Genomic DNA, 25,623 nt, shown 5'->3' on the forward strand with positions numbered 1-25,623 from the left:
TTATATTTTTATTACTCTCTTAAGTAAAGAGAAAGAGTCTTACTTATATATATAAGTCTAGTTAATCTTATTATAACTTATAGTTATATTTAATATATTAAAGTATCTCTCTTACTATTTAATAGATTATAAGTCTAGACTTAAAGTATTTCTAGCTAAGTTTTCTCTTCTTACTCTATAAATAAATAGTATATAGAACTAAAATAAATTATAAAGAAGAGTTTACTATATAATTTAATAATACTTATTTATAGTTTAAAGTTTAATATACTAACTTATTTTTTTAATAAGTTATTAGTTATTTTAAATTTATACTATTCTTTAATAAATTAATTAAAGTCTTTAATAGTCGGCGGGTCCTCCTATTATATATACCGCTTATAGTTAGAGAAAGTAAGTATCTCGGGAAACTAAGTATTCTAGCTTAACTTCTAAAAACTAATAAAATATAGCTAAAAACCCGACTTTTCGAACTCGGTACTAGCTAAAAATTTAATAGAAGTATCTCTAGATACTAAGAATTTATATAATCTATTTATAAGTCTTTTTCTTATAAGGTTATTCTAAAATAAAGAAAAAGAGTAAAAAAGGTTTCTTTAATTTTTATATTCCTCGAATCTAATAAGGATTTCCGATAAGGATCTCGCTTATAAATCGACTTTTTCGAGTAAAGAAATAAAGTAAAAAAGAGAACTACTAATATATTAACTTATACTTCTTATATTTAATATCTTATAAGAAAATAAGAGTATTTCGACCTTTAGAATCTATCTAAGCTACTTTTTATAATATAATAAGTTAGAAGTAAGACAAAATACTTGTTAAAAGCGAACTAGAATACTTAGTTTCCCGGGATACTTACTTTCTCTAACTATAAGCGGTATACGTAATAGAAGAACCTACCGACTATTACTTAATTATTATTATTATTTTTAAATTATTAAATACTATTATACTATATAGTCTTATATTCTAGATTAAGTCTTTTCTAAATATATATACTATTATATCTATTTTAATTATAGAAATTAAGAGCTTATACTCTATTTACTAGAAAGTTAAATTAGTTATTATTAAACTATTTTTAATAAATATTAAAAACTACTATAAATCTTATTTTTATATAGTTTAAAGATTATTAAATCTATATACTATTTATCTTTAATTATAAAATAAAAACTATTATATATATTATTATAAAAATCTATATATTTAGTTAAGATAGTATATTTATTAATAATAGTTTATATTTACTAAAGAGAAAAAAATTATAAAGTTATAGCTCTTTATTTTATAATATAAGTTATATATATATAAACTTTAGTATAGACTACTTATACTAAGTACTATCTTTACTAGTAAGTATAATCTACTACTACTACTACTACTACTACTACTACTACTACTACTACTACTACTACTACTACTAAAGAAAGATAAGCTAGAGATAATATAATATCGGCTTATTAAAATTTCGATACTTACTAGGTCTACTGTATAAAAACGACATTTCTACCGACCGCCTTTATCTACCGACCGCATTTATTTGTAACGCATCTCACTATCATCTTTACACCATTACTTCTATTCTAGAATGCCAGTCCTTCGTGCTGCCTTTTGGAGAGGAGGCGTATGCAACGCCCTCATCTTCCACAAAGCTGACCTTCCCGAAAATCGCGCATCATGGCAACCAATTTTTGCTGCCGCCATGGGCTCACCCGACCCATACGGCAGACAACTGAGCGGCATGGGTGGCGGAGTGTCGTCGCTCTCTAAAATATGCATCGTATCCCCATCCACAAGACAGGATGCTGATGTTGACTTCGAATTCGTCCAAGTAGTCATCAAAGATGGCCAGCTCGACCTGGCGAGCAACTGCGGCAACATGACTGCTGCGATCGGCCCATTTTCGATTGATAATGGCTTGGTAAAGAAACCAATAAGAACGGGATCGAGTCCGGGTCCTACATCCTGTACTATTCGCATATTCAACACCAATACACGAAAGGTGATTCACTCCACGTTTTCAGTCTCCGGACATCCCTTGAAATTCCATCCAGGAGGGGCATATGAGATGGCGGGCGTTGCAGGTACCGCTTCCAGAATCTGCCTGTCTTTCATCTCTCCAGGAGGAACCCAAACAGATGATACGCTTCCTACAGGTAGTAGCACTACCATTTTGGACACAAGAGACGAACAGGGATCGAGAATACACGCCACTTTAATCGACCTTGCCAATCCAGGAGTTCACGTCGATGGCCGGGTGCTTGGACTGGACTCTAGCACGACTCCACCAGATCTCGACAAGCTACACTATAAAATGGCATTATTGGAGAAGATTCGCAGGGAGGGTGCGGAAAAAATGGGGTTGGATCCGGACATCGCGAGCGTACCTAAAATTGTCATTGTTTTACCGCCAACAGCAGAGGCAGCTTCAAAGGGCATACATATACAATGTCTCGTTCTCTCGATGGGGCAAACACATAAAGCAATTCCGCTGACCCTAGCATTGAATCTGGGAGCGGCATGTAAGATAGAGGGAACGATCCCTTTTATGCTAGCGAAGGGCGTTAGTACTAAAAAAGATGTTACTATTCAGCATCCGAGCGGAACAATCACAGTAGGGGTAGAGTTAAATGGGAAGGAAGTTGAGAGCGCAGTACTGTATAGTACCGCAAGGCTTTTAATACTAGGGGAAGTAAATATAGAGGTATAATATTATAGAGAATAGTATATTAAGGTTAAATTAGAATTTTGCTACGTAATAAAGACTATATAACTTAGTAATATATATAAAGTATATATTTTTACTTAAAGAACTAAAAACTAATAGAGAACTATTCTACTATATAGATAATAACTTTATTATTAGTAAGCTTTAAAGCTAAGCTAAGTAATCTATAAGATAACTAATAATATCTTATATTTACTTATTAATCTATAGTATAACTAACTAATAATATTTATATTAAGTATTAATATAAAATACTCTATTATAGTTAATAGTACTATATATATTTATAAGTATACTTACTAAATTTCTAAGAATTACTCTTAATATTCTCTTATCTCTATTAAATAGAAATAATAAGAATATATAGTCTAAGTTTAAACTTTAAAACTACTAGGTAACTCTAATTAAGTAATAAAAGAAAGATAATATAAGTATCTATTACTTTATTTTATCTATCTAAAGCTAATACTATCTCTTAATAGAATTTAATTTTAATTTTATCTTTTTCTTATTTTATAAGAAAAACTAACTTAAGTAGTAAAAGCTTTATATTTTTTATAGTATACTAGTATACTAATTATAGTTAATATATTCTATAGTATATAATTTTTAATATAGTTTATATTAAGTATAGCTTTTAAGTATTTACTTAAGTTATAATATAATTTATAATAAGTATAATAAGTATATTTTAATATAACTAGTTTTACTTAGTTAATAGTAAGTTATATAGTTAAAATATAAATTATTCTACTTTAACTAAAAACTTAGTAAACTAGATATAGTTTATAAGTCTTAAAAGACTTAGATATTTAGACTTATTTAAAGCTTTAGTTAAATTTTTAGCTTTTTAATTAGTTATTAATATATATATATATAAAGTCTATAGTATCTTTTAATATGAAGTATCTTATATAGTAATATTTACTTACTATATATTCTTTTATAGAAAATAGAGTTTTATTCTAATAATAAAGTATTATTACTATTAGTATATAGTAAAAATTTATTTTATTTATAAAAGTCTAGTTCTTTTACTAAGACTTTTATATATATAGCTTCTTTAGTAATAGTATTAATACTTAGTAGCTATATACTTTATTTCTATAGTACTTAAATCTACTATAGATTATAGCTTAGTTTTCTAACTAAAGAGTTCTCTTACTAAAAAGAATATATAGCTAGTAGTAGACTTAATACTACTAAATAAATCTTTAGTAAAATTAAAGTTATAATAAATACTTATATATTTACTTCTATTATTAAGTATTAGAGTATAATATAAAAGTATTTAATAGTTATTAGATAATTATTAAATAATTATCTAATATTTAAAGAACTTTATAACTAAGACTTTTAGAAATATTTAGTAAGTTATAAGTCTAAATATTTACTAAATATATTTCTAATAACTATTTAATTATATTTTAATACACTTTTAAAAAACTTTAAAATTACTCGAAAAGTCTGAAATTACTTTAAAAAATCTTTAGATAATTACTTAACTATTATTTAAAAAGACTTTACCTTTTATATATATTAATACTATAGTACTATTAGAGTATAAGTAGTTAAATATAACCTTAAAAAGACTCTTATAATATATATATTAATTAAAAAAATAAAAGGTAATAATTTAGAGAAAGAGAGATTCTAAGTATAAATAATTAGTTTTTATTAAACCTTTTAATACTAATTATAGTCTAGAAGAATCTAAACCTATTTTTTACTAGTAGTTTTATAAGTCTATTAATAACTTAATCTACTACAGAAATATATTAAAAAACTATCTATTTTACTACTATAGCTTTCTATATCTACTTATAATAAATATTAATATACTTTATAGATAAATAAAACTAGCTATTTTTAGTTAAAGTAATAACTCTTTAATTATTATAGTAAATAATAACTATAATCTATTTTCTCTAAATTACTTTAGTAAATAAATACTAAAGCTATATAGCTTTCTTTAGTATCTCTATTTAGACTATTATTTTAAATTTATAGAATAAGAGTACTATAGTAGATTATCTTTTTAAAGACTAATTAACTATTATACTACTTATATTAAAGATAAAACTACTAGTTAATTACTATTTATTATTATTATTAGTCTAGTTAGTATTAAAGTAATCTATAAATAACTAAAGATTATCTTAAAAAATAAGTTTATACTTTAAAGTACTTTATAGATATTATAAGATTTACTATATAGTTTATATATATTTTTAAGTTAGATTAAATATAGAGTAACTAACTATATATATAGAGAAGATAATATTAAGATATAAGTCTAGTATAGTATATATTAGAGAACTAATAATTTACTAGTATTTCTTAATAAAGTCTTATAGAGTTTAGTAGTTAGTAAAGATAGATAGTAGAGTAGTAGTATTAGATTCTATTAGTATTTTTATAGACTTAGTATCTTACTAACTAAAGTTATAGATAATTTTACCTATATAGAATTACTAATCTAGACTTAGTATATAGTTAATTTAATTCTAAGTAATAGTTATATCTAAATAAAAACTAATAAAACTAAAGTTAAATATCTAGAACTACTTATTTAAAGTATTCTTAGTATTATTAGTTTTACCATTATTATAACTAAAGATAAGTAGAGTATTAATATAGAAAGTAATAATAATACTCTTTTAATAAAAGCTCTTAAAGAGACTTAGCTAGAGTCTTATACTATACTTAAGGTACTTTTTTAGTCTATAGAGTATATAGTTAAGCTTATAGATATAGTTTATAATATTTTTAAGACTAGTAGATTAGTTTATATAGACTATCTTTTTAACTATACTATATAAGAAAGTAGTTTTAGTATCTATTTAGTTAATTTTCTAGTCTAAAGTAGAAGTAATAGTAAAGATTAGCTTATATCTTATAAGGTTTACTATTATAGTAAAGATCTTAGTATAGTTAATCTTTTCTTTTTTACTAATTACTATATACTATCCATTAGACTTTCTATTAGATAATATTATCTTTTAGTTCTCTTTTATACTTATAGACCTAGTATTCTAGTAAAATATAATAAGTTATAGAAGAATCTACTAGTAACTAGTTATTGTTTTTATTTAATAAGTTCTTTTTCTCTTTTATAGTAACTATTTATTTATTACTATTATTCTAAAATATTATCTTCTTATAGTATCTAGACTTAAATAATTTAGTAGAGCTAGTAATAGCTAGTAATACTTTAGTAATAAGTTTAAGAATCTTATTTAGTTTATCTAGCTTTTAAATTACTATACTAGTATTATAGAGAGTTTAGATTATTTTTTAATAATTAGATTAGTATCTAAAGTTTAACTTAATAGTACTATTAACTATAATATAAGTATTATAAGACTATCTATAGAGCTATCTAGAGTAGATTATACTAGAAGGTTTTTTCTATTCTATTAGCTAGTATAGATTTAAGTATTTTCTTTATTATTATCTATTAGCTTAATTTAAGATTATTTTACTATATATATTATACTATTAGATTTAAGTAATCTTTTATTTAGTATAGTACTTAGTAGTAAAGTAAAAGTAGATATTTAGATATTCTTAAATAATAAGTTTAGTAGTTAGCTCTTTAATAGTAAATAGTAGATACTTTATAATATAAATATTATAAGCTTAATATACTATTATATCTTTATTAAAAAGTATATAGTAGATATAATCTTCTTTATAGCTAATAAGTTATCTCTATACTATAATTTTTTTTATAGCTTAGTTTATAGTATTTTTTCTTCTAGATACTAGATCTTAAAACTAATAATCTATAAATAATTAATAAATAGTTTATAAAGATATAACATCTTAAATAAAGTTTAGCTTAAAGTATTATAAAGATAATATATATATTTATAAATAAACTACTATTTAAAGTAGCTCTAGTTATTATTTTTACTTAAACTTAAAGCTCTATAATAAGATTTTAATAATTTTTAGAGAGTTCTACTAACTTATTTAACTATACTAATTATCTTAAGATTATATAGTATAGATATTTTAAGGTAAACCTCTATTTTTACTAAGTATTAGTAAAAAGCTTTAAAGATAAACTTCTTTATATTATTACTTTAAAGATATATAATCTATTATTATTAGCTTATCTAGAATAGCTTAAAATAAGTTAGAGTATTACTCTTATACTTTATTAGATAATATTCTACTTTCTTAGTTTTATTATAGTAAAAGTAAATAATATATTAAATATCTTTAACTATATCTTTAGATAAGTCTTAAAGTAGACTAATAGTAAGTATCTAAATATATTAACTTATTAGAATATTTATTCTTTTAAATAAACTTTTTAGATATAAAGAGATAGTAGTAACTCTATATTTATTTATTTTATTTTTAACTTTAGTTTCTTAAAGTTACTTTTCTTTAAATATCTAAATTATTTATATTATACTAATTTTTTTTATAGTAAAGATAACTAGTATTTATTACTAGAACTATTTAGTTATTTAGTCTAAAGCTTTTAAAGTACTTATAATTTTAGTAGCAAATACTTAATATTATTTATAAAGTTTATAAGTTTAATTATTATATTCTAAATAGTTTAATTAATTTAATAAAAGTAGTAAGTTAATCTTAAGATAAAGAAGATTTTAAAAGATAAAGATTAAACTTATAGATTTCTTATTAGATATAATTAATACTAGTCTAGGTCTCTTAAAAGTTAAACTAACTTTCTATCTATAATATATAAAGCTAATACTAAAGAGAAGATTTCTAGTAATATTAAGATAATAGATTATATAAACTATTTCTATTTAACTAATATTACTAGTTAATTTTTATATTAGTAGCTTAACTATCTCTTTACTATAAAGCTTTAGAGTATAATTATTAATATCTATAACTATTTTTACTTTACTAAAGTTTAAAGATTAAATAAACTTAAAGAATTCTTATTAGTAGAATATATATCTAGTATAGCTACTATTTATAATAAAAAAATTACCTAGTCTATTTATGTTTTATAAGACCAATATTTACTAAGTATCTAAGAAAATTATGATAGTAATAAGCTATACTAGAAAAGAGAAGATTAAGATAGTCTATAAGACTAATTATATTAAGTAAGATCTTATAGCTATAGGTTTTAATATAGTCTAAGAGTAGTAGAAAAAGACTTATACTATCTAGAATATCTAATAAGTTAGAGAAATAATAAGAAGAATAAAAAGAAGAATAGAGAAAAGGAGAGCTATAAGTAGATAGATAGTTAGTATAGATACCTTCTTTAAGCTTATAAAGCTAATAGTATATCTAGAAACTTTAAACTAGTTATACTAAGTATTTATATAAAATTTATTTAATAGAAAGATATTACTATCTATAGAAGAGAATTCTAGCTTTTATACTATAAAGTTATATAGTAATAGTAAGTATAGTTATAAATATATCTTATCTTAATATATAGTTACTACTATAATATAAACTAAAATAGCTTATAATAATTCTTTAGACTTTTTATTATTACTAATAGTTAAATTATAAAAGCTAGATATAATTACTTTAGAGAAATAGAAGAAAGTAGAAAGTAATTTACTAAAGTTATCTTTTAGATAATCTAGAATAAATTACTTCTATATTAAGATAAGACTTTTATTTTATAGAAAGAGATTTTAATATTAGAGATTATAAAGACTTACTATAATAATCTAATAAGTAGCTATTTTAGTTAAGTAAAAATACTTAAATTAGTGTAAAATAAGTACTAGTAGTCTAGAATAGACTTTAATATTAAAGACTATATAAAGATATATAATATATACTAAAGAATAAAGACTAAATACCTTTAAAAAGTAAAGAAAATATAAGTCTCTAGTATATATACTATTTAAACTATTTAAATCTATTACTATAGATTTCATTACTAATCTTCTATCTTTAAAAGACTCTATAACTAGAGTAGTATATAACTTTATCTTTATAATTATTAATAGATATACTAAGTTTTTATAGTATATTTCTACTATAAAGATAATAACTATAAAAGAAGTTATCTAGTTATTTATAAGCTACTAGTTTTAAGACTATAGTTTACTAGTAATAATTATTAGTAATAAAGATACTAGATTTATAAGTAAATTCTAGTTAGTCTTATACTATAACTTATATATTATAAAGACCTTATTAATAGTATTTTATTCTTAAATAAATAGTTAAATAGTATTAGTTTTTTATATAATATATAGTAATAAATACTTATATTATTCTCTTTCTATACTTAATTAGGTTAAGGCTTAGTAGTACTATAGTTTAAACTAAGTCTACGTATTCTTATTATTTCTATTTGTTAGAGATAAGAATAATAATATAGTAAGCCTTAGTAATTTAGCCGGCATATAGGTGTGTGTAGCGCTATTTAATCTAATAGGCTACTTTATATAGTATAGATATCGGTAGTTATACTATAGGTTAATTAAATCCCTCAAGATATCGGCAATTATACTATAGGTTAATAGTTTAGCTTTAAAGCTTACTAATAACTTATTCTAAAGTTTATATATAGTTAGAGATCCCCTCTATAGTTTTAAGTTCTTTAAGTAAAATATATACTTTTTATATATTATTAAGTTATCTAGTCTTTATTACGCTTTATCCCAAATTTCACCTTCTATAATATCTCTAGTATTACTAGAAATACTCTTACTATATCTCTAACTCGAACTAGGTCTTAGTCTAAGTCTTTAATACCTCTTTAATAATTATAATCTACTTTACTTATCTCGGCCCTAGTATGATAGTATTAGTCTAGTTAACTTCGATATATTAAAACTACTAGTAAGTTATAAGAAGAGAATCTAGAACTAGTAGAAGATATTATACTAGAGACTATAGATACTAAATATAAGACTCTAAATAAAGAAGAATTAGTAGAACTATAGATATAACTAGATTAGATAGCTAAGTTAATAAGATAACTAGTATAAGAAATACTATTTCTAGAATCTATACTAGAAACGTAAATACTAGATTCTATACTAGAAGATAGAACTAGTAGATAAGCTAAGAAGAAGGTAAGGTATAAGATAAGATATAAAGTAAAATATAAGATAAAACTAGTAAGAAAATAAATTAAGACTAATATTTAAGTAGAAGTTATTTTCTTAAAAGATCTAACTTTACTCTTAGTTACTTTTATATCTAGCTTAGTCTAGTACTAACCTTAAGTAAGAGTATTAAATATAACTATAAGTTAGAAAACTAGATTATATAATAAGGTTAACTAGAGCTATATATAAGAAAGGCTTTTCTTCTCTACTAGAGAGAGTAACGAAATAGATCTTATATTAAAGTATCTCTCTTACTATTTAATAAAAGATAGTAGAAAGTAGTAACTCTTTAAGAGTAAAACTTCTTTTAAAGCTTATTAATTAAAGTCTTTAAAATATTTTTTAAATTATTACTAACTATAATATATATTTTATTTTTTAAGAAGTTTAAAGCTTAAGGCTTAACTTAGACTATATAATTAATCTTTCTTAGATTTATAGTTTCTTTTATTTTTTAAACTATATAATAAAAGTTATAAAAAGTTTATTTATAAGTTAGATTAATTATTTAAGTTTATTATTAAGAACTCTTTAAGAAAAAAAGCTTTTAATAATAAAAATATTATTAATTTATTAAATTTACTTAATCTAAGTAGTTTTATTAAGGTTTAAGTAAATAATAAGAGCTATAGTAAAATAAACTCTATTCTCTAAAGCTATTATAGTATATCTAGTTATTTAAAGAAGACTTAGTATAATACTTAGCCTTTAGTAAAAAGTATAGAATATTCTTTAGTAATTTTAGTAGTAAAGTTATAGATAAGTTTTTATACTCTATATTTAAAAATATCTTTAAAGAAGATAGTTAAGAAAGACTTATAAGTAAATTTAAAAGAATAAAGATTACTAAAGATTATACTTATAGAGATATCTACTAGTAAATATTTATTATCAGAGTCTTTACTAAAGTTAAAAGAGTAAATAGATATTTTAAAAAGAGATTAAGTATAAAAAGAAAAAAGATCTAGTTAGAATAATAATTCTAGATTATATTTTCTAAATCTTACTTTTTAGTACTAAATCTCTAATATTTAGAAATACTCTCTTTAAGAAAGCTTAAAGTTCTTATCTTATTATAATATCTATAATCTATATTATACTTAAGATTAGTACTTATTTAAAAAATAGAGAGGTTAGTTAAAGAACTTTAACTAATAACTACTAAGAACTATAAATTCTAATTTTACTAAATTAGTTTTTTACTAGTATATTAAGATATCTCTATATTATAGCTTAAGAAATATAAGTAAGAAAGTAGTAGTACTTAAGTTTTATTAAGTTTAATAAATTATAGTCTTATAAACTTATATTTAGTTTATATTACTAATAAATAAGATAGTTAAAAGATTTAGATACTAAGTACTATCTTCTTTATCTTAAATTAATAGTATATAGCTTAAATTATATCTAAGTACTAAGATTATTTTAATTAGTTTTATATTCTATTTATTTATAGAGTAAGAAGAGAACTTAGCTAGAAATACTTTAAGTCTAGACTTATAATCTATTAAATAGTAAAAGAAGTACTCTAAGATAAGTTATATTTTTTATCTCTCTAGTAAAGAGAAGAAGTCTTTTTAAAATATAAGTCTAGTTAATCTTATTATAAGTATTAGGTAATAAATACTTATATTATACTATAGTACTTATAAAGAGTCTATAGTAATTATAGAATGTTCTAGAAAGTAATATTACTAAGGTGGTAAATTCGATTTCTAAGCGAATATTCTAGAATAAGAATATTACTAATATTCTTATTAATATTAATAATAGTAACTAGTTGATTTCTAATAAATAGAATCTTCTAGAATAAGGGTTTCTACTATATAAGGGTTCTTTAGTTCTAAGTAGATAGCTTCTCTCTCTAAGTAATTTATTAACTTATTCTCTATACTATAAGTTTATTCGAAACCTTAAGTCTTACGACTACGATAATTACCGCTATTCTCCCTACGTTATATCTATATATACTTTATATCAAATATAGATATATTCTAACCTAATACTTATTATATAATCTATAGTTAGATTTAATAATACTTAATATAAACTATATTAAAAACTATATATAATAGAATATATTTAACTATAACTAGTATATAATATAAAAATAAGGTTTTTTATTACTTAAATAAGTATTTCTTATAAATTAAAATAAGAATTAAAATAAGATAAATCTATTAAGAGATAAGTATTAGCTTTATTAATATATATAAATAAATACTTATATTATTTTCTTTTATTACTTATTATCTAATTAGATATAACTAGTAATTTTTAAGTTTAAACTTAAACTATATTCTCTTATTATTTCTATTTAATAGAGATAGAAGAATATTTATAGTAATTCTTTATAATTTAGCTTATATATAGATATCTATAGTACTATTTAATATAATAAACTACTTTATATATTAATTTCTAAGTTTAGTATTAGTAGTTATTTATTAGATTAATAGTTAAAGGTAAAATATAGATAAATATCTAATAAGTTAATAGTTATAGATAAGATATTGGTAGTTATCTTATAGATTAGTTAGTTTAGCTTTAAAGCTTACTAATAACTAAACTTATTATTTATATAAGAGAATAGCTTTTCTTTTAGATTTAACCTAGTTAGGTAAAATATATACTTTATTATATATTATTAAGTTATATAGTTTTTATTATATAAAATTCTAATTTAATCTTCTTATAATAAATATAAGTATAGTAGATAGTATAAGTAATAAAAGTATTAATAATTAAAGTAATTTACTTTAAATAACTAATAATAGTAAGACTAGTAATACTAGTAATCTTAGTAGTATTACTAATAATAAAGATTAAGGAATTAAATATAGTAGTATCTAAAAAAAATAGAGCTAGAGATAGTAATAGAAAGTAAATATATTAATAATCTAATATAGCTTCTTTAATAAAGCTAATACTAGTCTAACTTAATTTATTTATTAAATCTAATTTATTTATCTAGTATATTAAGTTTAAATAGCTTTTTTTAGTTACTTATCTATAATATAGTTAACTATTTATTTTCTATTAACTACTTCTAGTACTAGAAGTAGTTAGAAGTCTAGTCTTATTTAATAGTTCTAAGATTATAGTTTCTTTTAAATAATAAATAAAGTATTTATAAGCTATATAACTACTAATAACTAAGAGTATAAGTAGTAGTATAGTAATAGTAGTAGTAGTAGTAGTAGTAGTAGTAGTAGTAGTAGTAGTAGTAGTAGTAGTAGTAGTAGTAGTAGTAGTAGTAGTAGTAGTAGTAGTAGTAGTAGTAGTAGTAGTAGTAGTAGTAGTAGTAGTAGTAGTACTTATTATTTTTATTTATTAAAGTAGCTATAAAAGTAAATACTTAACTCTAGAAACTTCTATAGAGTATAGAGATATACTAAGCTAGAGAATTAAATATACTTATAAGTTAAAATAATCTAAGCTATATTAGAGTAGATAACTAAAACTAGAAAGTATTTTATACTATTAAGTATTATAAAACTATAGCTATTTAAGTCTAGTCTTTCTTATTATTTAAATAAATTTAATATTTAAGTGTAAGTAATATTATAAGAGTAAAAGACTCTCGAGAGAGTACTATATATTTAAAGGTTCTAAATCTATTATTTAGAGTACTATCTATAGTATTATAGTTAAAGCTAAAGAGCTAATAAAGAAAAAAGAGTATTATTTTATAAATATCTAGTATACTCTTCTTCTCTTAACTTTTCTATTTATTTATTCTATTATTATCTATAAATAAAATCTTAAAAGCTTGTCTACTTATAATTATTAAGTTATAGCTTCTTAATATTATATAAATATTAATAGAACTTATCTTTCTACTTTTTTAAGTTATCTTATATTAACCTAAAAACTCTTAAGTCTATTTCTTATTTAAAGTTCTCTTTATACTTATTTTACTTAACTTAAGAGTATTTTTAAGAATAGTAATCTTCTTTTTTATAAATAAAGTACTTAGATAAAGTATAAAACTATTCTCTAGTATCTCTATCTCTTACTTACTAAAGTTAATAGTATCTATTATTATTTTCTTTAAATTAATATTTTATAAAGTAAAATTAAAAATTTAGCTATTATTTAGTCTTATATTATATAATTAAGTTCTATAAAGAGTTAATAAAAATAAAGTAGTTTATAGAGAAGTTTATTATTATAGCTCTATAGACTAAAATACTTTAATAGAAAGTTTAAAGCTTATTATATAGAATTATATTTAATTTTTTTAAGTATTTTATAAAGACTAAACTTTAAATTACTTAACTTAGTAATTAGAATTTAAAAATCTTATATATAGATTTAGTAGTATTTTTAGTAGTAATTAACTAGTAAGAGACTATATTCTATATAGTAAAACTTTTAGTAAAGAAACTAGTTATCTTTATAAATTACTTATAACTTAGTAACTATTATTAGTTATATCTTACTAATTAAATACTTAAAATAATAGCTATAAAGAGCTAGTATCTTTAATATAATTAAAATGCTTACTTTATAATTATATATTTTTTATACTATTTTAGTTATAATATTATTAAAGATTTATAGTTTATAATATAGACTTTAATTTAAGCTATTTTACTTTATCTTAGTAATGTATAGTTCTATAAACTCTATAATTATCTCTCTTTAAACTAGTTAATCTACTAGCTTTTTATTTACTAGTTAAACTTAGTAATATATAGAAGTAAATATAGTAAATAGATTACTAAGTAAGAGTTCTTTTAATATATACTATTTTTTTAACTATTACTATTAAAAAATTTATAGTAGTCTAGATAGTTAAAGTAATTAATCTAGATTATAGTAAAAATTAATTAGTTTAAAAGACTTAATTAAATTATCTAAAATATATTTAAAGAAAATAGAGTTATTAATATTATTAGTTAACTCTAAACTTATATAAATTAATTACTAGTAGACTATACTTTAAGTTTTAATTAAAGTTTTCTCTATATCTATTAAAGCTTTTAATTATCTATCTATATAGTAACTTTTATTTAAAGACTACTATAAGTATTTAACTATATAAATATAATTTATTATAGTCTAGTATATATACTCTACTATAATAAAGTACTATTTATAGAAAGATTCTTCTAAATTAGTAAAGTTTCTAGAACTTAGTTATATTCTATTTTTTAAAGTTCTCTTTAAAGTCTCTTAATAATATATAGTTAATACTACTTACTTTAGTTACTATTTATATACTCTAAGAATTATAGTTCTTTAGATCTAGTTATAATTAAAATTAATTTTACTTAATTTAAATATATAAACTAATTAGTATTAATTAACTTATCTTACTATTACTATAACTTATAAATTCTAGATATAGTATTATACTTATAATAAGTAATACCTTTTTATAATACTAATATAGTCTTAGTATTATAATATATAATCTAATAACTTATTTAAGTAATTTAATATTTTTAATAATATAGTTATTAATATTAAATTTATTATAATTTATAGTATATAGATTAAAGAATTATTATTACTTTATTTTCTTAGTATAATACTCTTCTATTAACAGTTATTAGTAATCTATATATTTATATTATAATTAATTTAAGTCTATACTAATATATAGTTATATTTTTAATAATATAAAGTTATTATATAATAAACTTAACTAAAAATAGTTAAACTATCTAAATTATTAGTATAGTATATCTTTAAGAAAAGCTAAGTATAAAAGAGTATATAAGAATTAAGAAACTAAGTACTATCTTTATTAAGTAATTAGATAGTAATAGTAATAGCAAAATAATTAAGTAGAAAATCTATAAATAGAATAAATAAGAGGTAGAGTTAAAACTATATATATTTAGATATAAAAACTAGTAGTAGAGTATATAGTAGAAAGAATATAAGTAAAGTCTATATTTAAATATTAAGATATCTCTAATTTCTATAATTAAAGATTTTAAAAAAAGATATTAGTTATTAGAGAAGTCTATATATATTTCTAAAATACTATATTTACTATATAAATTTTAGATAGAAATAAAAAGATATATAGCTTTATAAAATTAATTTTATTATTATATAATAACTTTATATTATTAAAAATATAACTATATATTAGTATAGCCCTTAATTTAATAAACCTTTTTTTAAATTAATACTATTTTTAAGAAGTTATTATTACTAAGAAATACTTTAAATTAGTTACTTTTAAGTTTATTATAATAGTAAAATTATAAAACTATTACTTTTAAACCTTCTACTTAAGTTAAGTAAGTTTATACTATTAATATTCTAGAGACTCTTAGTATATATAATATACTATATATTAAATAATAATTTAAGTAATTATCTTTTATAACTCTTTTATTAGCTTAAAAGATATTAGTAAATAGTAGACTTTAGTTAGTATTAAGATAATATTTAATATATTTTTAACTTTAATATTAAAGTCTCTAGAAATAGTATAGAATTATTAAATTATATAATAAAATTTATTTTAAAACTTATTAATAACTAGTATTATATACTAGTACTTATAAACTCTATCTCTACTAATATTACTATAAAGCTTTTCTTAATAGATAATATTTATATTAATAAATACTAATTTTATAAATAATAAATATAGCTATATAAAAGTTATAGTCTACTAACTAAAAAGTAGATTTAAGTTTAAATACTTAAGATTAATAGTTACTTAATAGAATAGAAGACTTTAATTTATCTATAGTTTAGAAAAGAATAATACTATATATTTTAAGAGAATATTATTCTTTACTTTAATATTATATATAATCTAACCTTTATTCTTTTATAGAAATCTAATATCTTATAATATATAGTCTTTTTCTCTAAGTAAAACTAGATCTTAAAAGTAGCTATTATAGAGCTTAGAGGTTTAGATAAGATCTAATTAGTACTAAAGCTTATTTACTAAATAAGAGATAAGTATAGAATTCTCTACTCTACTATCATACTATCTAAATAATTTGAAATAGATCTATCGGAAAAGAGTCGAATATTTGCCAATATCTAATACCATCGAGCTCGAAATATCCACACCTCTCATAGACATTTTGATCTTCATCTTCTCTACTACTTGTATTTATTGGTTTTAAAAGCAAGCCAACCAAAAAATGATGTTCGAGGTCTGAAATACCTCTGGTACCGATAGGTACTGCCTTAATCTCCGAAAGATCTTCTTTGCCTTCCCATCCCATCTTGAAATCCCAGAAGAATTGAGGATTGTCGACATTGCTCCGCATCCAATCGAGCGGGAAGTCACTTCCATCGAAGTCACTTTGCTCATCTTCGGGAACAATTTGACGAATTACTGAAGCTGGAACAAGTTTCCCACGAATAGATAGTTTACCATGCTTCACGCTTGCCATTTCGTCTGCTCCGGACGGCATTACATCGATGGCTTCAATGTTGAAGCTAGGTTGTTTTGTAAATTGATAATACGTCCTCCAATAAGTCGACCCAGGTACTGCTGCCCAGGACCAGGACGGTGCGCGATATGGTTGTTTTTGCACTTGTATCGCATGAGCAGGATGATGTCTCCAAAGAAGACCGCGAATTATATCATTTCCCCATAACCCGGCAATGTATTTACTACCAATGTGTTGCGCGAAGATGTGAGCAAGACCAGATAATGCTGGGAGAATATCCTGCCACACCGTAACGAATCGGCCAGAGTAGTTCTCTATCAAACTATACCAATCGTCGAAAGTAACAGCTATAGAAGAGGTCTGACCTTCTTCTGTTCGAAAATCTTCACGCCATGGCAGTTGTTTTCTGGGGCCGGGTTTAGGCAAATTTTGCTCGACCTCGTCTCCAGCCAGGCATTCAAAGTAGTATGAACTTGGGGTACAGTAGAGAATACTTGTAGAGAGCATCTCTTCTTGAAACGTCCATGCTCTAGACCGCCACTTGGATTTGTAAATTGCTTGTGATGGTGGCTGGGGTCCGGGGTGATGGGCGAACAGTGTTCCATCCACCAATTCCCCATTTCCATTTCCATCCTGAAACACAAATTGGATGGCCAACCTCGTATATTCTCGTCCTTTGAGAAACCCTTCAGAGGCAGAGGATGCAGCTACCGCTGCTAACGTGACATAGGCGTTCTGATAGATGGATCCCATAAGTGCAGACTCAAATTCCCAATCAATTTTATTGTCCTGGATGATACACAAACAATCTATCCACATATATCGTAAACCTAAGCCACGAACAAGACGGATAGCATCTCGACATATCTCTGAAAGAATGTTTGCATCGAACCCTTTTTGTCTAGACATGAAATTTCGAGATGTTGTTGTTGTTGTTGATCCATGCATTTGGTCGCCCCAACAATAACTCAGAGCTACGTAATTGAGTGGTTGGTCATTGCAGATATGAATACGAAGCTTATCATCTGAAGCGCCCAGATCGAGGAGCCTAGTTGGCATGAACGCTTTAACATTAGATTTGCACCATTTGTGTGACTTAGAGCACACATCTAGCCAGGACCTAATCTTACGCAGGCATACATCTGCCATAGGATCTTCCGTCAAAGCCACGTACGGCACTTTTCACATTTTAGCTCCTGCATTTTCCCTGAGTTTAGACAGATTGCGTTGTACGTACTTTGTTGTCTCATAAAAGTCATATTGACCATGTGTACCGTGTTCTGGCTCCGCAGCACCACCACTAATGGTAGCCAACGAGAGTCATTTGCCGTCAATAGCTTTTGACATAGAGGAAGCGCGTAGGACAGAGTGACTGGAGTGCCTTGCTTCATCGGCCATTCTTCAGCGGACATAACCTGCTGTGGCTCTAGTAATAATGCAGACCGGACAAACGAGCAGAGAGGACAACCTGTGGATGCTCGTAGTTCTAGTTCACAGTATCTACCAACCAATTCTTGAATCACGAAGTGGGTGGTAGGGTCAGGTTGCGGATCAGAGAAATCAAAGTACATCCTTTTGCAGCTTGGACAAAGCGAAGGGTCCAGAAATCGAAAGATGGTCGAGCCCATCGCGTGGACTTCCGCATCCGTACTGCATCGCGCCCAGAACAAGTCCTGGCCGCGCCATTTAAGTGCCATCCTGTTCCTAGGCAAATCGACGGAGTTAAGAAGTTGAACAGTGTGTATATCGAATGCTTTGCGTTGCCCTATTCACTGCAGCAATGCAGCAATTATATTTTAGTGTACCCAGGTATGGTTTACACACCGCCAGTTGTTAGCCTAAATTCGTGACATGCCCGAAAATTAGCCAAAGTCCGGTAACCGATTTCTGCACTAAGTATACGGTTTACCTTGGTATATATACTTATAAACTATCTAAAGCGACTCTACTAAAACAAGCCTTGGAGTTATATCATTCTGTTTTGAAAAACCGGGAAACAAAGTTTGATCCCAAACATGAATTGATATTGGATACTGTTGATGCTATCGGCAATGAGCTGTGTATATTGGGCTATTATCAAGAGGCAGAGGGTTACTGCCGCCGAGCCTTCAACGACAGGAAAGATATGTATGATGGAACCCATCCAGATGTTTTATAAAGTGGCAACAGCCTCATGATGACGCTTATAGTCTGTGCAGTCCAGCGAATTAGGAGCGACAGGGTTGGGGTTCTTGCTGAAGCAGAGGCTCTAGCAGAAATGTTCCCGAAAGGGCATGAAGAGCTATTTGAATTCCATGGATTGTCAACGATCAACATGCGGCGTGGATTGGAAATTATTAGAGGACTAGGAGCTGCAGAACAATCAGCATGGCGTGCATACGAGGAACTATGTGAGAACTATGTGAGAACTAGAAATGAATGGTTAGGTTCAGTGCAGTACGCACGTGGGCAAGTAGTGCCAGCAAGTTGGGGGTATTTGGGGAGACGTCGGGGTTCTAGAGCGGTTAGCAAGGATCGATATCGTTAAAGATAAGGTTTTCGCATATTTAGATTTACAAAAGGCGTTTAGGAGCATTGCAGGTGTATTATTGGGTATTTCTCGCAACTACATTCCTCGAGCGAACAGCAAATTCGCTTGCTTGTACAATAGGCATGGCTAGATTAGCAATATAGCTTTCTCAGCTGGGACATCCTCGTACCATACCTTGAAGATGTGAATAGGCTATTGAGTCCTCATCTCATAGGCGGTTTTGTGAAGTTTCTTGAGTTCTGCATTGTTAATGCTACTGGTAAATTAATAAGTGTAAATAATTGCTTCACGAGCACCAAACTAAGAGAAACAACCTCCAGCAAAACTCTTTCCCCGAACTTGGTTACGCTACTTATAACAGGTGCTATATTCACGAATACTTGTTTGTGCCTCAAGTTGTGACCTGAGAATTCTTCTTGATACTATGTAGGTAGGGTAAGTAGGAGAGCTACCTTCGACCAAAACCATTATCTTTGAAATCGATACAATCCTAAAGAGTGCAGCTGGGTGTGTGATCTAAGAGCCAACAGAAGTTGAATGAGGCGGTCTATGTTACAACAACTAACCTCTCGAATGCGAAGTCAACAACGCAGCATTTGATGGCATCATTAAAAGGTGGTGAGAACTTCAATTCCTGCCTTTAAAAATATGTATACCCTATCTTGGCCATGTGCAATCTTTCCCCGGTCCTTGACCAAGGCGCTTATTCTTCTCTTCGTCTTTCCACCGCAAGCAGACTTCCGTTCGAACACAGTAGATTCGCTCACCCTCATCTGTCTCTGCCTCAAATGTGAAATTATACCAAGCCTAGATTTATTAGAGATTTTTTGATTCAAATACCCGGTGTACGATGAAGGAGAGGACATGAATTTGGAAATACTCACTGGGTACTGTATAAACATAGGAAACACATATGCCGGGGATGTGATTAATGCAAACCCCTTTTTAGGGGGGCAGGTTTTATTTTTCGGATGGCCGCCTAAAGGTTGTTCGATGTCGCTCATCTCGCAGAAAGAAAGAAAGTCGGTACTCTCGCCAGGCCAGTCGACTGGGAGGCCGTAATCTTCGCAGTGTGAGCCGCAATCAACTTTGATGTTAAAGGTTCCATTTCCTATAAATGTCTTTTGAAAGGTTCCGTATAGATGAACAAGAAAATCATCATCTCTGTTATTTGTCAGTATCTTCCTGCAGAATTGTAGTCTAGCCAAATTAAGGAGTAGGAAACACACATATACACTGGCTGCTTAGTGATAGATATGGACGAGATGTCAAAAAGATCTGTCGAGCGAGAGACATCGCAAAAGCTGAATGGACCGTCGGGTATCTCTTTATCCAAAGAAAAAAACTTTTGAGGATTATTATTAGTAGAAAGTGTCTTAGCAATAAATGACAACCATAAGGCCTTTATCGCGTCTTTCAGATATGACGTGCGCATTTTGAGGTTCTCGCTATAGTTTCTTGAAAGAGAGACAATAATAGGATGGAGTAATCCGATTCTGAAATTGCCTTAACGTTTGAAGAAGATACTTTTGTTGGTTTTGTTGGTTTTGTTGGATCTGTTGGTGGCTCGTATGTAGTACCAAATGCTCAGCCTCCGTCAGATGTCAGTAGCCCTAGTTGGACACTCCTTTCGCTTGCCCGCTGTTTCATTTCGTCAGCCCTACGCAAGCTCCGGTCGTATTCGCCGGTAAAATCCACTCCTCTCTAGTCACGTGATATTACTGCAGACAAAAAAGCCAAACTAAAAGGGGTTTGATTGACGGTGTTAATAGAACATTGAAGCAGCCACGAGTTACTGGCAAGGCACACATAGCACTCTTTTTTGGTGGTTTTCGATTTGGGATCGATAATGCAAAGGAGAGGACTCCTCCTAGAGATCTCTGCCACCAAACAGAGGAATAAAATAACCAACAAACCAACATGTGCATCGCCACGCACCATGCTATGAAACAAAGATTTCAGTCATGCGTAGGAGGGAAAGGAATAGGTGTATGTAATTAAGTATTTTCTTTTGACCCATTGATGAGCGTAATCTGATAACGAAGGGGGTCATGGCCTGCTTCGGCGTATGATGCTGAAATTTCAGCATAGAGAACAGAAAATAGATAGCACAAGCCGCCTCGGGCTCATGTTTGAGTCGGATGTTGGTGACCGCCTCAGCCTGTTATTTGACTCTGATGTTGGTGAAGAGGATCTGGCGAGGTACCCTAACGTAAATACAGTTGTGAGGCAATGAAGGTATGGAATATGTATATAAGAAAGAGGGTCGAAGGAAAGAGCTTTTGGTAAATCAACAATATTCATCATTGTACGATCATTCTCTCTTCTATTTCCTGCACATATATAACCTCAGAGAGGCGCAATGGTGGTCCTTTTCAGGCGCCTAACTATAGCGCTTACACTTTCAGTGACTTGGTCGATATCTTTTGCCTCTCCCTCTGGAAAAAGAGTCAAGAAGATTCAGCAGCTATCTGGCCGAGACAAATTTGAGTGGACTGCTCTTGGAGATTCGTTTGCCTCAGGGGTTGGAGCAGGAGAGTATACTAGCAATTCCTACCGGTGTCTACGTTACGACAAAGCCTATCCAGCTTTGATGAATAACGATCAACGACTACCAAATGGTGATCACAAAGATGTAACTATCACATTCAACAATGTTGTATGTTCTGGCTCTCATACCGAAGATATCGAAGCCTGGCAACTCCTCGACGAACCCACCTCTGGCAAACCTAACAGTCAGTACGGTAAGCTTTTCCTTCACTTCAAGAATGGTAGTTTTCTCTGCTGACCCCTATGCAGGTGATCGGCCAGCATTTGGCACACCAGAAATCGCAACGCTACAGGTGGGCGGCAATAACATTGATTTTCCCGGTATCATATTCAACTGTATCATAGAGACCAGCCTACCTTGGGGTGCTGGCCCAACATATCATACTTGTGACGAGCAAAGAAAAATTTCTAAAGGCTTGATTAAGGACCCTCAGCTCGTAACCAACATTAGTAGCACCATCCAGAAAGTTGTCGAAAAGGGCCGCAAAGGCCCGATTAAGGACAAATTCAGGCTTTACGTCGTTGGATTTCCACAATTCTTTGACACCGAAACGACGGAGTGCGATACAGTCACGTTCGCTCGCACAGCCAATCCAAATCCCGACGGAAAGGAGCATACGAAACTCACCCAGGCGATCAGACAGGAGTATAACGACATGAGTATTGGTCTCAACAAAGCCATTGCAGCAGCCGTCGAGGAACATAAGGACCAGAACGTCAAGTTTGTTCCCATCGATGATCAAATGGAAGGCCATAGGTACTGCGAGCCAGGAGTCAAAGAGCCTGATCAAAATAATGAGAAACTCTGGCTGTGGCACTACCCATACAACGAACGCGCGGAAAATCCAGACCTTCAACCACTGACCGACGCCTACAGCCAAGTAATGTCCGATCCAAGCGTTAAGTCCAAATTTCCAACTTTTTCTTCATTCGAAAACGAAGTCTATGCTCATATTAACGAAACAGGAATTCAAGATCCACTTTGGATTTCTGTTGGCAACAGGGTGAAGGTTTTCCATCCTCAGCCTGCGTTGCACGAAACAATTCGTAATTTGATTCTGGATCAGTACACGGATGATATGGGTGGCCTCTTAACACCCGCACCTCCACCTCCAGCTCCACCTCCTCCGACGGTTGTTCTGGAGAAGAACGCATGCCACGGCATTAGCGGTGATACCTGGGTTATGCACTCGGACACTGCAAGCAAGAATGCAGATGAATTTTGCAACCAAGACTCCACAGAGGTTACCTACAATCCGGGAAGCGTGGACGAACTTAAGATGTCTGTCAAGGCTGCCAATAATGAAGATAAAGGTCCCAAGAATACACCACCAGGAACAAATTGCTTTAACGCTCTTAAAGCAGTGGTTGACGGCTGCGATGGAAACGACCCGGTCAACAATCCTCACAATTACAAGTTCGGAGGCACATTTACTTCTAGCGATGGATGGGAATTCACTATGACGCCTCTCAGCAAGCAGATAAACGAAATTTCCTGCGATGTCGCCTACAAATTCTTCTTCGACGCCTTCGAAGTCCGTGGCAAGAATCTGCCATCTGCCCAATTCGGAGCCGATGGCGAGGGTCTCAAGAAGGAGATCTCAGGCTGTGGAGCGATTAGTAAGTGGAAATTTGAGCAGACACCAGATGATGTCAAGTTTCAATGGTATGCATCCGGACAGCTGCCGATTGGAACCAAGGCCTGCGTTGGTAGAGCATTGCAAAGTGCTGGCGGGTCGGGAGCTGGCAATTGCCATGGGGCTGGGAAACGCTCGATTGGAATGAGGGAGATTGGCATTGAAGACTGGCCAGGATATGGGGATGATAGCAAACATGTCTTTGGGATTTCTGGAAGCGTTACTAAGAGATATATAGGTTATGAAGACTGGCCGGGGTATGGAGATGATAGTAAGCATTTTTTCGGAGTACCTAGATAGATGAGAAGCCCTAGATTAGTCCTTCTTTTTCTCTTCTTTTCAATTCTCCTATCTTTTCTTTTCTAAAACGTTAAATATTTACGAATTAACGTCTATTAACAGTAAGTAAGCAGGGCTTTAGTATATTCTATAGTAGTTAGCTATCTAGGTAGGTAGTTCTAGCTGCCTATAATTAGTCGTACTATCTAGTTCACTTATAGGTACAGCATGCATCTGATTGTAAGAAAGTCCTGGCTTGTTTGCTGTTATCTCGGCCTGTTGTAATTGTAGATCTGGTTGGTCCAACTTTGAGGGAACATTCTCCTTGATAAGGGCTACGTTCACTGCACGTAACCTCCACATCAGATATCCAACAAGTGCAGCTACAAAAACACCTGCAATTACACCGACCCCTATCCCCGCTTTCGCCCCGACGCTCAAAAAAGGTCCCCTCGAGACAGAAGCGGTGCCTGTTGCAGAACTAGTGCTGATGCCGGCTGCAATTGTGGTAGAATCAGAGCTCGTGAAAGCGGGCGTTTGGCTTCTTTCCGAGGAGAGTTGAAGTGTTGAAGTGGTTATTAAACTCGCCAACGATGTTCTGACAGTGGACCGAGAGTTTGTGGTAGCCACGGTAGATGAGACCGCCGAGATGACCACAAATTGCGTGCTTGCAGAGTTCCAAGTGGCAGAGATAAAGGACTCGCGAGGCAGTAGATCGAACCGACCAATGCCACTGTCACAACACAACGAGACATGATCGCAGCAAAATGAGGTGTCTGTGTTGGTAGAGTTTTGGCACGAGATAACATCGGTGCCACCAGTCGATGCGGCTATTGCAAATTCAAAGTCAGCCGGAACCCTCCAAGAGAGATTATTAGAACCCTAATCGGGTTCTACTCACCAAGACAAATGTCCAGACATCCATCCCAGTTGGAATTTGTGCAAGCACCCCGAATTTGATGTCCATCTCCATTACGACACAGTCCATTGGCGAGACAACTACTGCCAATACCGCCAGCACAACAAACGCTATTTGTCGCGTGTACATTGCAAGGAGAATTGCCGGTAGCCTGTAGGCCATTCGGGAAAAAACATTTGCCATCCGTAGCCATCACGTTCCGTGGTAACCGTGATAAAGCTAACCACAGAGACAATAATGAATGAATGATACGGGCCCCCATAGCGTGGAAATATGTATCGGAATTCTGGCGACCAGGTGCATGATGAACGGTGGGTAGCGACCAAGGACTTCTCTATACATATATATCAAACTGCTTGCTCCTGCATGATTCGACATAAATAGCACCGGTGATGCGTTGCCAGAGTTCATGTTGCAGGAGGCCGTTGGGATTTCCCTCGAGCCCAATTGCGCGCCTTTAAATTCTGCCAAGCCAACAAATAGCGTAACACATGCCCCTAATGA

The 25,623-nt window shown here is 28.7% G+C and overlaps 4 protein-coding genes across 4 annotated transcripts; 2 read left to right on the forward strand and 2 right to left on the reverse strand.

Moving 5' to 3' along the window:
* Window positions 1–1,594: 1,594 nt before the first annotated feature.
* On the forward strand, window positions 1,595–2,882 carry GLAREA_10764 (uncharacterized protein; the record flags this gene model as incomplete). Its single annotated transcript, XM_008079864.1, has 2 exons — window positions 1,595–2,528; window positions 2,854–2,882. The coding sequence occupies 2 exons, from the start codon at window positions 1,595–1,597 to the stop codon at window positions 2,880–2,882; spliced, it is 963 nt and encodes a 320-aa protein (XP_008078055.1).
* Window positions 2,883–16,793: 13,911 nt separating this feature from the next.
* GLAREA_10765 (heterokaryon incompatibility protein) lies at window positions 16,794–18,901 on the reverse strand (the record flags this gene model as incomplete). The annotated part of the gene is made up of 2 exons (XM_008079865.1): window positions 16,794–18,382; window positions 18,442–18,901. The coding sequence occupies 2 exons, from the start codon at window positions 18,899–18,901 to the stop codon at window positions 16,794–16,796; spliced, it is 2,049 nt and encodes a 682-aa protein (XP_008078056.1).
* A 3,195-nt stretch (window positions 18,902–22,096) lies between these two features.
* On the forward strand, window positions 22,097–24,221 carry GLAREA_10766 (SGNH hydrolase; the record flags this gene model as incomplete). The annotated part of the gene is made up of 2 exons (XM_008079866.1): window positions 22,097–22,478; window positions 22,534–24,221. 2 exons carry the CDS (start codon window positions 22,097–22,099, stop codon window positions 24,219–24,221), a joined length of 2,070 nt encoding a protein of 689 aa, XP_008078057.1.
* Window positions 24,222–24,365: 144 nt separating this feature from the next.
* GLAREA_10767 (uncharacterized protein) lies at window positions 24,366–25,312 on the reverse strand (the record flags this gene model as incomplete). Its single annotated transcript, XM_008079867.1, has 2 exons — window positions 24,366–25,030; window positions 25,102–25,312. 2 exons carry the CDS (start codon window positions 25,310–25,312, stop codon window positions 24,366–24,368), a joined length of 876 nt encoding a protein of 291 aa, XP_008078058.1.
* Window positions 25,313–25,623: the final 311 nt, after the last annotated feature.

The sequence above is a fragment of the Glarea lozoyensis genome (genome assembly GCF_000409485.1).
Source record: "Glarea lozoyensis ATCC 20868 chromosome Unknown GLAREA12, whole genome shotgun sequence".
NCBI lineage: Eukaryota > Fungi > Ascomycota > Leotiomycetes > Helotiales > Helotiaceae > Glarea > Glarea lozoyensis.